The sequence below is a fragment of the Sarcophilus harrisii genome, chromosome 1 (genome assembly GCF_902635505.1).
Source record: "Sarcophilus harrisii chromosome 1, mSarHar1.11, whole genome shotgun sequence".
In the NCBI taxonomy this organism is placed as follows: Eukaryota; Metazoa; Chordata; class Mammalia; order Dasyuromorphia; family Dasyuridae; genus Sarcophilus; species Sarcophilus harrisii.
In genome coordinates this window covers 246,643,947-246,660,911 of record NC_045426.1, presented here as the reverse complement: position 1 = coordinate 246,660,911, position 16,965 = coordinate 246,643,947, and the positions used below count along the sequence as shown (strand labels likewise).

At 36.6% G+C, this 16,965-nt stretch overlaps 1 protein-coding gene across 7 annotated transcripts in view; it reads right to left on the bottom strand.

Annotated features, from left to right (window-relative positions):
- Positions 1-5,202: 5,202 nt before the first annotated feature.
- The window catches only part of APC (APC regulator of WNT signaling pathway), a 112,837-nt gene continuing 101,074 nt past the window's right edge, over positions 5,203-16,965 (bottom strand). For 6 of the 7 annotated variants that reach the window (XM_031939445.1, XM_031939397.1, XM_031939410.1 and 3 more), the window contains one exon: positions 9,626-16,202. In XM_031939445.1, coding sequence (XP_031795305.1) covers positions 9,626-16,202 — 6,577 coding nt within the window. Of the gene's footprint in view, positions 16,203-16,965 lie in introns of all 7 variants that reach the window. The other variant, XM_031939427.1, reaches the window with a different exon arrangement.

The window sequence follows — 16,965 nt, the reverse complement described above, 5'->3', positions numbered from 1 at the left end:
AGATCACTTTTTGAAGAAGGGGGAAAGAAAGTGTCATAGAGACGAGAATTTCCCAGTGGGGCTTGGTGACCAGATGTCTAGGAGGCTTTGTTACAAAAGCATTCAGTGATCAAGGTTTCCCAAAAAAAATCTTATCAGGATATTGAATGATAAATTGCTCTGGAACAATTAACATGAAGGAAGACAAGAATTCTATTCCTTAGCTACTTCCCATCAGGTAGTTCTCATCCAGAAGGGGAAGGGAGCAATAGGGGCAGACTTGCTATAAATATCCAGAATTTGCCCTATTAGAAGTTACATGATCATTAAGGAAACATCCATTTGCAGGGATTTCCCATTTGCTTTAGACAGGTGATTGTCCATTCACAGAGAAGCAATTTCTAACTTGAGACAGAAAGCAGGTATTCCCGGTTTTATGATATTGGGAATGAAGATAAATATACAATTGTAGCGGTACTGCAGTAAATTGTAACTCCAGTCATTCAAACTAATTGTATCAATTTCTAATGAAGACTATGCCATACACATAGACCTAGTGAGTGGCTTCTCAGGGACAGACTGACATGCCTGTTGACCACAATTCACCATGATTGATTATCATCTACTTGCTATAGGGCAGGTAGCAATTAATAATTAATCCACTTTCTCCCTTCAACCCAGTTGCTCTTCTCTCCAAAGTATTTCCATTCAAGCACTAAGTATGGAATTCCAGTTAGATAATCACAGCTTCAATTTAAAAAAATTATTCAATTAAAAAGAAATTAAAAAGCATCATTAGATGCTAGAGTAATACTGTCTTTTCAACAGTCCAGTGTGGTCAAACAGAAAAGCTGATGGCATTTTGTTTCTATTGACTATTGTACTAAATCAAATGATAGATACCACTGCTCCTACTGTGTCAGAGCACGGTGGCTGTGATTGAAAAATTCTGGTGACTTATACCTAGTAAATAGTATTCTGTGAAAGAAATGGTCAATGCCCAAATCTCCTTAAAGAAGTCTAATAAAACCCAATTTGATATTACTTGGCAGGGATACTTTTCCTGTCCTGCCACAAGAATATTTTAATAGCATGGACCCACACTTAACACCATATACCAAGATAAGATCAAAATGGGTCCATGATTTAGACATAAAGAACAAGATTATAAACAAATTGGAGGAACATAGGATAGTTTATCTCTCAGACTTGTGGAAGAGGAAGAAATTTGTGACTAAAGACGAACTAGAGACCATTATTGATCACAAAATAGAAAATTTTGATTACATCAAATTAAAAAGCTTCTGTACAAACAAAACTAATGTAAACAAGATTAGAAGGGAAGCAACAAACTGGGAATACATCTTCACAGTTAAAGGTTCTGATAAAGGCCTCATTTCCAAAATATATAGAGAGCTGACTCTATAAGAAACCAAGCCATTCTCCAATTGATAAATAGTCAAAGGATATGAACAATTTTCAGATGATGAAATTGAAATCATTACCACTCATATGAAAGAGTGTTCCAAATCATTATTAATCAGAGAAATGCAAATTAAGACAACTCTGAGATACCACTACACACCTGTCAGATTGGCTAAGATGACAGGAAAAAATAATGATGAGTGTTGGAGGGGATGTGGGAAAACTGGGACACTGATACATTGTTGGTGGAACTGTGAACGAATCCAACCATTCTGGAGAGCAATCTGGAATTATGCCCCAAAAGTTATCAAACTGTGCATACCCTTTGATCCAGCAGTGTTTCTACTGGGCTTATACCCCAAGGAGATACTAAAGAAGGGAAAGGGACCAGTATGTGCCAAAATGTTTGTGGCAGCCCTGTTTGTAGTGGCTAGAAGCTGGATACTGAATGGATGCCCATCAACTGGAGAATGGTTGGGTAAATTGTGGTATATGAATGTTATGGAATATTATTGTTGTGTAAGAAGCGACCAGCAAGATGAATACAGAGAAGCTTAGAGAGAATTACATGAACTGATGCTAAGTGAAATGAGCAGAACCAAGAGATCATTATATATGTCAACAACGATACTGTATGATGATATAATCTGATGGAAGTGGATTTCTTTGACAAAGAGACCTAATTCAGTTTCAATTGATCAATGATGGACAGAAGCAGCTACACCCAAAGAAAAAAAACATTGGGAAATGAATGTAAACTGTTTGCATTTTTGTTTTTCTTCCTGGGTTATTTCTACCTTCTGAATCCAATTCTCCCTGTGCAACAAGAAAACTGTTTGGATCTGCACACATACATTGTATCTAGGATATACTAGGATATATTCAACATATATAGGACTGCTTGCCATCTAGGGGAGGGGGTGGAGGGTGGGAGGGAAAAATCAGAACAGAAGTGAGTGCAAGGGATAATGTTGTAAAAAAAAAATACCCTGGCATGGATTCTGTCAATAAAAAGTTACTATAATTTAAAAATATATATATTTTAATAATTCCTGCCATTTGCCACCAATGAATAGGATGGCAAAATGGTCAAGCTCCAACTTGACTTTGGCACTATAATGCTTCACTACATTGATATTATTATAGTAGGAAAAACTGAGGCAAAAGTGGGCACCTACCCCTTAGGGTCCAATTGGAACAAAATAGTTATATCTTTGATCTTGCCAATGCCCATATGTTCCCCTTGTATGTTCATGAAATCCAAATTTCTTTATAATCTTTTATTCTATCTTTTACTATGTCTTACGATTCATAACCCTATCCCTCTTCACTGTGACTTCCAGTCTTTCTTTTTCAGGCCATAATTTTTGAACTGGTTGTGTAATCCCTTTCCTATTTTGACTTAATAGTGAACCAGTTCAACTCTATTCTCTACTAGAGTCCTTTGCCCTCTTGTTTGCCTTGCCTAAGGCCAGCTTCTTATTACTCTTAATATCTCCCATGATCTTTTTTATTTAAAAAGTTGCTGAAAAGAAAATCACAGAACTATGTTTGTCCTGTTATCAAAGGACTCCATGGAGCTAGCAGGATTGGGAAGTAAGCCCGAGATGAGTTGCCACTGCTCCACTGCTTTCCCAGTTGCAAGTTGGTCCAGGAGTTGTGTTACAACCAGTGCTCTTTGGAGTGAGAGAAGAATTCTTTATTCAGTGACATAGACACTATTTTGAGGGAGCAAACTTTATACTGGTAGCTCGGTTTTTTAACCCTCCCTTTAAGGTTTAGCTTGGTCAGATTTGGTGACAATTGGTCAGATTTACTATCCAATATTAATTAGGTTGGATACAATATAAGTCACAATTGGTCAGATTCACCCTCCAGGGCAATTAGGTTGGATTTACAATCCCCTTAAAAAGACTTATGCTTTGTAACTGACCACAGCTGATTTGGGTCAATTTAACCCTAAACCCCCTTCTTTAGGAATTTAGAACTGGTTATCTAACCAGTTCCTCAACTTACAGGTAATTGGAGACATCCCCTCAAGATATTTCACCTCTCCCTCCCCTTATCCTGTTCTAACAACATCCTTGGAAAAACAACTTCTCACACTTCTGACAGTCCATTACAAATTATGTACTATAATTTAAAATGAACCCTTACTTCATTAAGATAATCTTTTTATATCTCCTCAATACATTTGAAATTCACTATAGTTATCATTTTAAACCTTTTAAATTCTGCTTAAGCCTCCCATAGCACTCCTCCCCCTACAATCTTGTAGGTGAGAAATTTCATTTTCTTTTTTAAAAAATTGAGGCCTTCACAGACCTTTAATTATCTTCATTTTCTATCTAATCTTCGATCTTTTTTGATCAATTGAATGCATCCCTGCTGCCTCCCAAGCACCCAAGGATCTTAACAACAAATCTCATTTGATCCAACCATTCAGGCTAGCTATTATTTCTCCTTCTCTTCTCAGGTTGAAGAGGGGACCCCGAAACTCTGAAAATGCTTAAAGGAGAAAATCTTCAACTCTGCCTCAGTGAGGGGTTCCACGGAGGAACAGTTTCACCTTTATTATCTGGGTGGGGTCAGTTCAGTCCTGAAACTCATTGAATTCAATTCAAATTCCAGCTCAAGCTGAAACCCAGGGAGGAGCCAACTTGGGAGTCAACTCCATCCACGAGCCCCCTTTAGTTTGTAGCCAAAGCCCCCTATTATAAAAGAGTCAAACTAAAATCCTCCCTTTGCAGAGGTTCCAAACATGCCAGCCCTATGCTTGGCAGGCTAAGGGTCTCTGTCCACTGGAATATTCTTTCTGGTGCCATCCTCTTTTTACCCTCACCTATTTCCCTAAGCAGACTTTACTTCCAATCCCCATAATAAACCCTTTTATCAATCTAGGTTTTCAGGTCTGTAAATTCCTTTACAGAGAATCTCTGCGCCGCCAGAAGGGAATCTCCAAAACTCCCGACCCTTGCTAAGAATCCCACGGGCTTTCAGAGGAGCCAAATCTCTCCATTTGGTTCCCTGAACCTGCCATTAGATCTTATCATTTAAGTCCCTGACCACCAGAAACCCTAATTTCACTTTGGTTCCCTAAATCTAAACCTCAAGGTAGACAATTTAAGAAAGCTATCTACACTTTGTCCTTCCAGTTCTTCTCTTTTCACTCAATTCTAAATCAACTGCAATCTTGCTTCTGATCTCCACAATGACTTTCAAAACCTTTTCATTTCCTCTTAAATTTTCTGTGGCTCCTCCTCTTCACACTTTCAATTGAGAAGCTTGTCTCATGTGCTAAAAAAAACAAAACAAAACAAAAAAAAAAAAAACTGAGGTCAGTTACTAAGAGCTCCCTCTCCCTCTTTTCTACACCTTATTTGCATCAACTAGGCATCTCCTGCCACTGTCACCTCCTTCACTCATTTCATGTGAACACAGGTAGTCTTTCTCTTTGCTAACTCCTTCAATACACGCAAAGGATCTCATTCCTCCTTCTTCAGAAGACTGACCCATCATTCTCATCCTCTCAAAGGCTCTTTGCTACTTAAAACTTCATCACACTAAATCTTTCATGTCTTTTCCCTTTTGTGGTTAAACTCCTTGAGAAGCCCATCTACAATAGGTTCCTTCATGTGTATTTTAATTCCCTATTAGAATTGCTTCCCACCTCATCACTCAACTAAAACAACTCTTTCCAAAGTTAATACTTTTAATTGCTGAAGCAAATGACCTTCCCCCATCCTCTTTCTTTTTAACATTTCTGAAGCTGTTGATCACTTTATTCTAAAAATCCTATTTTCTCTACGTTTTTTGTTTGTTTTTTTTTTTCCTAACACTACTGTAGTTCTCTATCAATCAGTCTGCTCCTCAGTCTCCTTTCACTGGATCTTTATTCAGATCATATTTGCCAAAGGTGAGTATCCACCAGAGTTCTGGACACACTTCTGCCTCCATTTCCCTTGGTGATTTCATCAAATCCCATTGTTTCAATTGTGTTGATGAAATTATGTCTTATTCTACTTATTCAGTCTAATCTCTATTAATCTCCAGACTTCAATTATTAGATATCTTAAACTAAATAACCAGTAGTTATCTTAAATTCAACATGTCCAAAACTAAATTTATCTTTCTACCCAAAACATCCATCACTTCTGAATTTCCCTGTTAAGACCAATTCTCCCAATAATCTAGGCTTTAAATATGGATGTTATCTTTGATTCTTTTATTTCCCATATATAATTTGTTGCCAAAGTCTGTTTATTTTATTTTTATGCTATCTTCTATATACCCCTTTCCTCACATCTGATACTAAAACCACCTTAAGGGTCTTCTTACTTCATGCTTGAACTACTTCAACACTGATTGTTCTTCCTGCCTCTTCTCTCCCTTTTTCCACCCTCCACTATTGGCAAATTAATCTTTCTAAAGCACAAATCTGGCCATATCTCCCTCGCCCCAGGAGTAAACTCCAATGGTTTCCTATCACCTCTAGGATTAAAATATACAAGTGTTTGGCTTTCAAAGCCCTTTTTGAGTTGATCTCTTCCTACTTTTCCAGTCTTACACATAACATCTTCCCCTAACCCCCGAATTTTCAATTCAGAGACAGTGGCTTCCTGTTAATTTTTTTTTTATGAGATTTTATCTGCAGACTCTATTTTCATTGGCTATTTCCTATCCCTGGAATACCTGTCCTCCTCTCCACTTCCTGGCTTCCTTCAAGGCCCAGTTAAAATCTCTTCTATTATAAGAAGTCTTTCCTGATTCCTCTTAATGCTGGAGCCTTCTCTGTTATCACCAATTTTATCTTATTTGTACATAGTTTGCATCCTCTCTCTCATTAGACCAATACCATCTAGAGTGTAAAAGCTGTCTTTTGGCCTTTGTATTTTCACTACTCAGCACAGAGCTTGGAACATACCCACTAAATAAATGCTAACTGACTATATTTATTCAGTTACCAATTATCTCTTGATAATTGTGAAAAGGCTGTTAGAAGTCACATCTTTTCTGACCTATCTGTAGCTCTTAATACTGTCAATCACCCACTTCTGGACATTCTCTCCTCTTAAAATTTCCTTGACACAGGTGGCTGGAAGACTATCCTTCTTTACCTTTGTCTTCTAACTCCCTAGAAAATATCTCAAATCCTATGCTTTTCAGGAAATCTTTCCTTGTTTCCTTTTCTCCAGCAATACTTTCCCTCTAAAGCTGCCATTTACAATTTACAAGTCTTTTATATAAATCATTGTTGTAGATAATGTACAAATGACTATAGCTAGGATTCTGAAGTGGATAGAGTACTGAACCTGGAATCAGGAAGACCAAACTCAAATCTGAACATTTCTTAGCTGTAGAAAAGTCATTTAACCTTTTGGTCTCCTTCAGTTTCCTACCTTCCATGGTTGTAGTATAGAATGAGATATATATATATAAGACATTTTACAAACCTTAAAATGCTATAAAAGTCTTTCTCATAAAAATGGGAGTCTTTCTCATAAAAATTCTTGAAAGCAAATGTTTATCTTTGTATCTCCAACACTTAGCACACAGTATGTGGTATATCCTATTTAGATAAAAACTTGCTTGATTGAAGAATCACAGTATCATATACTTTGAAAGGGAGAAAACTTTTTAAATCCATCCTACTAATCTGAATGAATGCTTAATTATAATCTCACACAGCAGTATCTTGCATTTTCTATAATTCAACTATATGAATGTGAAGCTATGGTTTGCTATAGAAAAATTGGCCACAAAAGTCATTTCTCCTCTGCCTCTAGAGATGCTCTGGATATACATTATTCTCAATGATCTTATGAAAGTGAGGAATTTATATGGTTGTTAGTTGCTTGTTTCCTTGACCATTAAAAAAAACAAAACTGATCAATTTTCAATTCTTTTGTAACCTTCTCCTCCGAGAGATTAAAAAAAATCCTTGTATACCTTTGAAATTGTTTCAACCACCAGCTGTATTTCTCTTTTGTTATTCTTTGTGTAGAGTCTAAAAGTGGTTGTTTTGTCAGGAGTGATGAATGAGGCTCTACTAGATCATTTAGAAATACTGGCAAATTTGTTCCATTCGTATGTTTGTTATCCATATAGTTTCAATTATGAATGCAATTGGGTCTCACACCAGACTTTCTGCAGGCTTAGGTTCCTGCTTACTTTTCAAGGCATGTAGAACCGTAATTTTATCAACCTCATCCAAAAGATTTTACAAATGGGATTGGGCTCAAAACCAGGTTGCCCTTAGCCACCATGCCTATTTGCTGACTATAGTGACACATGGAAAGACTCAGTCTTATTTGAATTGTTTTTATAAATGGTTACACTTCACTAGGATTATGGCAATGGATTTCTCTTTTTCTATAGAAAAAAGCAGGATGCTATTTGCAAAAATTTGTATTACAATTTGAAAGTTAACATTGTCAGTTTTTCCCCTTATAGTGCTATAAGATTATTTAGAAGTAGTTCAGAGTAAAAATGTACTAATAAAACATTTAAAAATAATCATAATCGAAGTGAACTTCCTTTTATCTATTTCCCCCCCTCCCCCCCAGGGTTAACAGATATTTGAATCGCGGGGGAGTTTTTTCTAACTGGACAGGTAGGTAATGCATAGAGTGTTGGGCTTGGAGTCAGGGACTTAAGTTCAAATTTGGTTTCAGATACTAGTTGTGTGACTCCAAACACAGGATGATAACAGCAACTACTTCCCATGATGGTTGTGAGGATCAAATGAGGTAACATTTGTAAAGCAGTCAGCACAGTATCTGGATATAATAAATGGTCATATAAATATTAACTGTTATTCTAACTTCCCAGAACTTTATCCTTTCTTCTAATCTGATAATGATTCTGACTGTTTCTTCTTTCTAATTAGTGATTTCATGTTCCAGCCAACGATATGACTTCAGACACAAATGATTTTGAAATGAATCACCAGTGATTATTTCCTGTTCAATCAATTTCTGTTGTTTGGAAAGTATTATTTCTTAACAATAAATATATAATTAAATTAATGAATTCTTTAAATTCAGAATTCTGCTAAGTGAATTTATTTTAAGTGAGAGATTCTTTATAATGAAAGATTATCTTTCAGAAAACAGTAAAAATGGAAAACTATTAAACAGCAAGAAACATTGGTAGACACTTTCAAATCTTATCATACAAAGGAACAAAGGAAGTAAATTTAGGAATAAGTGCCACTGCATAATCTATACAGCTTTCTTCAACAAGCTGCTTTATTACAGCAGGAGAAATTTTACTCTAAATGCATAGGGCTTGAAGAAACTGCATATAAGCTTTTAAAATGACTAAGCAAATGTGAAATAAGACCCTTCAAATACAGACTTCAGTAACACACATTTTACATACAGCAATAATTTATTCTAAATTGTTCATTTAGTTTCTTTTGAGACACAACCCATGTCTCATTAATAAAAGAGCAGCCATCTCACCTCAAATACCAGAATATACAACAAGTTACAGCATAGCAAAAATTAATTCTACCTACTTTCAGATAAAATCTAATTCAGGTAAAATAATTTCATTCAAGGTTTTATTGTTACACAGATTTTCTTTTTTTTTCTTTTAAGAGCACAAACTAGTGTAAATTTTTACACCATACCTATCTATGCACATTATGTGACCACAGAACTGTTAATCATTACTTCAGAAATTGAACCATCAGTTTCATTCATGCAGAAGAGCAAGCTGGGAAAATTTGTTCATCTGGAACCATATTACTGTGAATTTCACAGTCACATGATTAATTTTTGTATTAGATGGACTCTTGAGTATACTAAACAGAGTTTTTTTTTGCATAAATACCAATTTTTCCCTGATGTAAATTTAATCATTTTAAATCTAGAAATGATTGATATACAGCAATTATATTGTACCCTCTATCTGTAATGTTCATTATTTTAAGACAAGCAATAATTAAAGGATCATGGTATGGGATGCTACTTAAATACATGTAAAACATTCTGTACAAATATACTTGCTTTACCAATTTTCCTCTAAACTATCAAGTGTCCCTCCAAAATATGACCAGTGAAAACAAAGTATACTATTAAATATGGCTTCCAGAACAAAGACCCTCTCGCAAGAATCAACCTATTTACACAAAATTCTTTTTTAGTTTCATTTGAAACAAAATTTCTATATAACGGTTGTAAATAATACATAATTTTCTTTAATTTTATTTCTTTTAAACAGAAGTTACCAGGTAAGACCCAGAATGGCGTTTAGGGCTTTGAGCTCCACTAGATTCTGTGTTTTCAGTTTTTGAATCTCGCTTTTTTGTGCTGTTATTTACTGGTGTAGGGATCTGTGATGGGCGGGCTGAACTGCTATCTGCACTGCTTTTCCTAGGACTTGGATTGTAATTGAAAGGTGTTACCCTAGCAGCAACAGTTCCACTAGGTGAACTGTGCTTGCTTGAGTTGGTAGAACTGAATGGTGTACGCTCAGTAATAGAAGTTTCACTAGTCTCTGGTGTGGGGACAATATTTCCTTGTCCTGATTTTGTCTCAGTAGCCTTTTTGTCTGGGCTATCTATCTGAATGAAAGAATTCAGACGGTTTTCTAAGCCTACAGTGCGAGCAGGAGCACTACTACTGCCATTACCCCCATTTGGTTTTCCCTGATTATCTTTTGGATCTTTATTACTAGAATTAACTTTCTCTGAAACAGTGTCAATCACTGGGGGGGTGTTTCCAGTAGGAGATCTTCCTGATCTAGGGTTATTAATGGGACAATCCTCAATTCTTACCCACACGTCTTCTGTCTTGGAGACAGCAGGTGCCATTTGATAAATTAAAGTCTTTGAATCTGCACCATTTGTAGCACCTGAGGAAGTAACCTGGGAAACACTACTTGTAGGAGCCATTTCATTTTCTTTTATTTTTCTCCAAGTTCCTTTTGCTGGCCCTTGGTTTTCTTTAGTCTGTTTTGTTCCTAGAAATGAGCTCACATGTTTTTCATCTTCACTTTTTGCCTTTTCACTGGATTCTGATGAAGCAGAGAGAATTGAAGAGGAACTTCCAGTTCTTCTCCAAGTGCTTACACGAGGAAGTGATGATGAATGCTTACTGTGTTCACGTTTCCAAGTTCCTGACCTATTAATTGGAAGTCTAGAAGGGCTCTCAGAATGGGAGCGAGCTATATCATGGCGCTTTGTTGATCTTCCATCATTAAATTCTATAGCAGGATTAAGATTAGGTGGGAGTTTCCGCCAACCACCAGTCTGAATGGATGAATGTGTAGATGAAGACATATCAGGAAGGGATGGACTTAAAACTGGAGTTTGTACCTGGGATCTAGTAGGAGACTCTGGTCTAGAAGATGAAGACAAAGATTCAAATGATGCAGACTCTTCCAATTTTCTTCTCAGTGTTGGGCTTGGAGTTTCTTTGATGAAAGTTGACTGACGTACCAAAACAGGTCTTTCTGATCTGTCAGATTCACTTCCACTAGATTTGGTCGAAGACATTCTAGAAAGTTCAACTTTTTTATTTGTTCCATTGCTGCTAGTTATCTGATTTAGTCCTTTGGAGGCAGATTCACTTCTGGGTATATTACTGGTATTCTTGGATAAACCTGTTTGTTTATTAAGGTTTTGCTGGCTCATCTGTCTTCCTGGAGATGTATATGACATTTTCCCTGAACCTGAGGACTTAGTTGATGCAGTACTGGGGGATGATGTTCGGGGCAATTGAGATAATTTGTTAGGAGGACTTATTCCATTTCTACCAGGAGAAATTGAGTTTCTTCCTGGAGACTGCATAGGTCTACTCAATGGTTGCTGGGATGGTCTTGAAGGAGTTGAATCTCTAGATCCTGATCTAGAAGGTCCTTTACTTGAACCACCTGGTTGGGATGTCTGCCTGGTCAAAGGACTTAATTCTGATTTCACTGCTGGTTTACCTCCTCTAGGAGAAGTACTAGATGCTGGGCCCTCACTGGGACTTTTGGAAGCTGGGGTTTTGAGGGATGGTCCCTTTTTCGAAACTGGACTTGTACTTGAAGAGCTATTTCGGATTCCTGGAATGTGAATCATTGTCCTTCCTCGAGAAATTGAAGGCATGTTTGTTTGCAGGGGTTGTTTCAACTGGCTTGAAACTTCTGAATTAGAACGAACTTTTCCAGTGATCAAACTTTTATAAACTTTCTTTCCTCCTTTGATTCCTTTATTTTCAGACTCTATTTTTTTAGTTTCCAATGTACTTTTCTCACCTGGCTTTAGAATTCGTGGGCCTTTGTTACTCGTAAAGGGTTTTTCCTCTTGATCAGGTGTAAGATGAAATGGTGATCCAAGAGAAATACCTGACTTTAGTGAAAGAATGGAATCAGAATCAGATGAAGCTTGTCTAGATAAACAAGCAGCAGCAGCAGCCTGATGTAAACTACTAACTATAGAATTTGCACCTTCTTGAATAGCTTTCCAATCAAAGTTTTCTGAATCAGGAGAAAAACCATGTTCTGAATCAGGTCTCTGTATGTCTCTTAAATCTAATGTCAAATCTTCTACTAATATACCATCCATGTTCCTAGCACTAGGTTTTTCATCATCACCTTTGAACCTTGATGGCCTTTTCTTTTTTGGCATTGCAGAACTGATACATTCCTGTAAAAGGTCATCTTCAGAATCTATGCTAAGAGAACTAAGTGAACTATTTCTTGAAAAACACACTGGGGTATCTTCAACATGGAATGATTTAGGAGCATAACCTGATGTCTGAGGTCTACTTGTTTCTACCTGTGAATCAGGTGGCTCAGTCTGTTTAGTAGGTTCACTTTCTTTGTTATTGTTATTTTCCTGGTCAATGTCACTGAGAGAACTCAGAGATGAGTTTCGAGAAAAACAAACTGGGGTATTTTCAATTGCAAAATTCTGTAACTTTTCATCTGTGGCTGCTCCTCTGTCTGGCAAATCTTTGGATGGTTGAGGAAAAGTGGACTGCTTCTGCAGCAAGGGTTTAGACTGATTTCTATCTATTGGTTGTTTTGTACAAATCTGTGTTCTATTACTGGGCTGTTGGTTTGATGTTAGTTCTATATGGTTATTAACTTTAGTTTCTGTTTCCTTAGCTTCTTTTCCTTTCAACTCTGCCTTTTCCCTGGAAAGGTCAACATCATCATCATCGAAGTCAAGAGAACTCAAAGAATCATTTCGTGAGAAACAGTAAGGAGTTCCCTCAATAGGTGTATAGTGATGTGGAGAATCAAAAGTAAAGCTTCCTCTCACACGCTCTTCATTATTTGGAAGCTTATCAATAAAGTCTCTTGGATTGTTTTTCAAATTCAGTTTCTTTGAGTCCTTGTTATCTGAGTAAGATCTTTCAATATTCAAATTTTTTGATTCTGCATTTTTTCTTATACGAGTTCGATATTCAACACTTTGTGGCATTGGCTTTACTGGTGATGTAGGTTTCTTTTTCTCATTGTCTAGTGGGCTTTTACTATTTCCAGATGAAGATGTTGATGCTTGTTGAATCTGATCCATTATCTTCTTCACACGGAAAGGCTTATGACTCTTTCCTTTAGGCATAGCTGAATTAATACACTCAGCAAGGATTTCACCTTCTTCTGTTTTATTGTCATCTAATGCAGAGGTAGTTATATTTGGAATTTTTCCTGTTTGAATGTCATCTGTACTTCTGCCTTCTGTAGGAATAGTATCTCTTTTTTCAAACTCTAATTGTGCTCCTGCTGTGCCAGTACTCTCAATAACGGCCAATTCATTTGGAGGTGATTCTATTGTGAGATCACTTAGAGATGTAGCTGTGGAAAAGTTTATAGGTGTGCCTTCTACACAATATACTCGTGGCATATCATCTCCAGGAGTAAAACTAACATGTTTTTGAGCTTGCAATCTGTTCTGTGACGGAAGAAGTTTGTACACAGGCAGCTGACTTGGTTTCCTTGCCACTGGAGGAGGTATTTTTGAAGCAGCTTGTGAGGGCTTTTTGGCTTTACGTGAAGATTTTGTTGGCATAGCAGAAATAATACATTCTTCTAATATTTCAATATCATCATCATCAGAGTCATCCAGTATATCTTTCTCAGATTCAATAGGTTTCTCTGCCTTTTTCTCCTTATTTTCACTTACATCTTCTAGCTGCTCTGGCTCGGTTTCGTTTCCATGGTCATTTTCCTGCACAGGGGGCATTATTCTTAATTCCACATCTTTCTGTATAAAAGGTTCATCAAGGCTCAAAGCACTTAAACTAGATGAACAAGAAAATCCATCAGGAGTACTTTCTGTAGCAAAATGTAACAAGGTGTCAGCATCAGGTAGCACCTGGACTCTCTGAACTGCAGCATTTACAGCAGCTTGCCTAGGCCCACTTTCTCTCTTTTCAGTGTTAGATACTTTACTTTTTGTTACCTCTCTCTTAGTTTGTACAGCTTGAACAGGAGGTGGGGTTTTACTTCTACTTGGTGGCATAGTTTGTCCAGGACTGTCTGGAAGGTCACTAGGGCTTATGATGCCACTTACCATTCCACTGCAGGGTTCACTTTGAACAGAACTTGCAATTGAACGACTCTCAAAACTATCTAGTGAACTGACTGAAGTACATCTGCTAAACATAAGTGGAGTCTCTTGAACATAATGCTCTGGGGGACTTTTAGGTGTCTGAGCGCCACTTTTTGCTGGAGACTTGGCACCTGAAGAAAACTCAACAGCTTTATGTCTGGCTGAATCTGAAGGAGATAAACTAGTAGTTTGGAGTCTGTTGGCTTTGGTTCGAATATGTTGTGATGTTGATGGAACTTCACTAATTGTATCATCAGTTGACACACTTCCACTGTTTTCTTTCAGTTCGGCTATCTGTAGATTATTAGAAGTCTCTGTCCCACGGGTTGTCTGATCCCGTCCTATTTCATCTTCAGCAGATGACAAAGAAGATAATGAACTACATCTTGAAAAACATATTGGTGTATCTTCCACACAGTAAGTCTGTATTGTTTCCTGATTAATAGAAGTAGCTTTACAAGAGGCAGTCTTCTGAGTCTGACCACTTCTATTCTGTGCTGAACTTGGATGAAGGTGATTCTGCCTTTTGGTACTAGCTGAAGCAGTTGATGTATTCCCACCACTTGAAGAGATGTGATCTGTTTTATTACTTTGTACAGATGAACTTTTTGAAAATGAAAAAGATGGCTTCTGTGAGGAGGGAGTAATATCTGCTGTATATTTTAAACTATAATCAATAGGTTGATCTACATGATGTTCTTCTTCATTATATTTTATGCTATAATTTGTTGGTCTCTCTTCTTCCTCATGCTGTTCCTCTTCAGAATAACGTTCACTGTAGTTGGTTGGTTTATCTTCATCATAATCATCTTCATGACACAAAGACTGGTTAACTTTCTGATTAAGTCCATGATTTGAATTAACTCGATTTTGTTCTGATCCATTGGCTCCCCTTGATCTATATGGAGACACACATTCTTGCTGTCCAAAACGGGACTGAAACTTGATATGTTTCTCATCAGTACTTTCACTATAAGCAGAAAAGGATGCATTTTGACCCCTTGACTGTCTCTGCTCATTTTGTTTGATTTCATCTTCTATTATATGTTTTGGTCTTGCCCATCTTTCATTCTGTGAAGGACTCTGTCTTCCAGAATTTAACTGTTCATCTGAATATTTAAGGCTATAATTTATTGGGGTATCTAATTCTTCATCATTATCATCCATATGATTTGCACTATGAATTTTATGAGCCAAATCAGCAGGATACTGTCCATAACTACAAAATTTACTTTCATCATCCCCAGAATAGGATTCAATAGAGGGTTTCATTTGACCTCTTTTACCATAGCCATCACTGCTACTAACACTATTTAAACTATCATTTGAAGATCTCTTGTATTCCATTTTGGCATAAGGCATAGGACATGTTCTATTTGAATTATCTGATTTGGGAAAGTTATAAGTGTTTGAATGTGCAAGGGTAGCAGATGCTCTTCTCAATGTGCTCCTGTCTTCTGCTATACAATGTAATTCTGTTGACGATCCTGAACCTTGATCTTCTTGTACATGAATTCCTGATACTTCTTCCATGACTTTAGCAATCTGGGCTGTAGCAGTAGAGATCTGCAATCCAATTCTCTTTGAAGAATTTCCAGAATTTTCTGTTGCTGGATGAAAGGTGTTTAGTCCAATTCCTCGTTCTCTGTCCAAGCTCCGGTCTTTTTCAGATCGAGAGCTTTCCAAATTTGTTCTTGATGAAGATGCTGGCAAGACTGTAGTATTCAAATATGGTGAAAGTACCGTCATATTTCCAGTATTAAAATTGTCTGACCTATTCTCCTCATGACGATTAATATCAAAAGCATATTCACTATATAAATTTTGTTTATGCCTCTGTTTATTGCGATGAGACGTCTTGGGACTTAAATTGTCAATATTATCAAAAGTCTCAGATAAATGTTGAGCATCTAATTCTGCTTCTAGTGCTTTTTGCTTTCTGACATGAAGAGATGGCAAGCTTGAACCAGGAGACATAATATTGGCATCCTTATATTTTGCAGGTCTGTTTGCCATAAGGTTCCTCAATGCTGCTGCACTGCCCATAGCAATCATTTTGTGCTTTGAGTGAATTAGATTCTTAAGCATACTAACTGCCCCCATGTCCCATAATGCTTCTTGGTCTTTAGTGTTTCTTGCTGAGAGATTCCACAAAGTTCCACAAGCATTGCTTACTATTGTCAAACTATGAGACTTTAAGTGCTGCAACAAGGTTTGTAAGCAACTATTTTCTCTCAATATTTGCCTAAAATAAAAAAGAAAAAGAGTAAAGCAAACATTATTAAGGTTAATTTAAAGAATACATATTAATCAATATAAGCAAAATCTCTTTAAAAAATGACATTGGTTGCTTCATAATAGGCCAAGTAATCTCTGACTTCCAAAAAAAAAAAAAAAAAAAAAAAATCCAACAACTCTTCAATTGCTTTTTTTTTATTCCCTAAAAGCTATCTTTTAAAATAACTTTGACTGGATAGGCTGAAATCAAAGAACAAGTCAATATAAACATTGTTTTACCAGCTCACCTCATTTCCTCAAAGACCATTTTTCTTCTTTTGAAAAGTAGATACTATTTACTATATTAACAGATATCACTTCTTTCAAATTTAAGAAGATCCTTCAAAATCATATAGTTGATTATTCCTACTACATAGGCCAAGAGAGAAAAGCATGTTTGTACACAGGATAAACCAGGGATTCTAAACTTCGTGTGGACTTTTTTTTTTTTTTAATTATTATTATTTTTTTGATGGGGCAATTGGGGTTAAGTGACTTGCCCAGGATCACACAGCTAGTGTGCTAAGTGCCTAAGGCTGGATTTGAAAGTTTTTCTGACTTCAGGGCTAGTGCTCTTATCCACTGCACCATCCAGCTGCCCCTAAAAATATTTTTCAAGTTACATTTGGATATAATTGGTTTCCTTTGTAATATTATATATACTTTATTTTATGCATTTTAAAACATTATTATGAGAAGGGGTTCATAGACATCACCAGACTGCCAAAGGC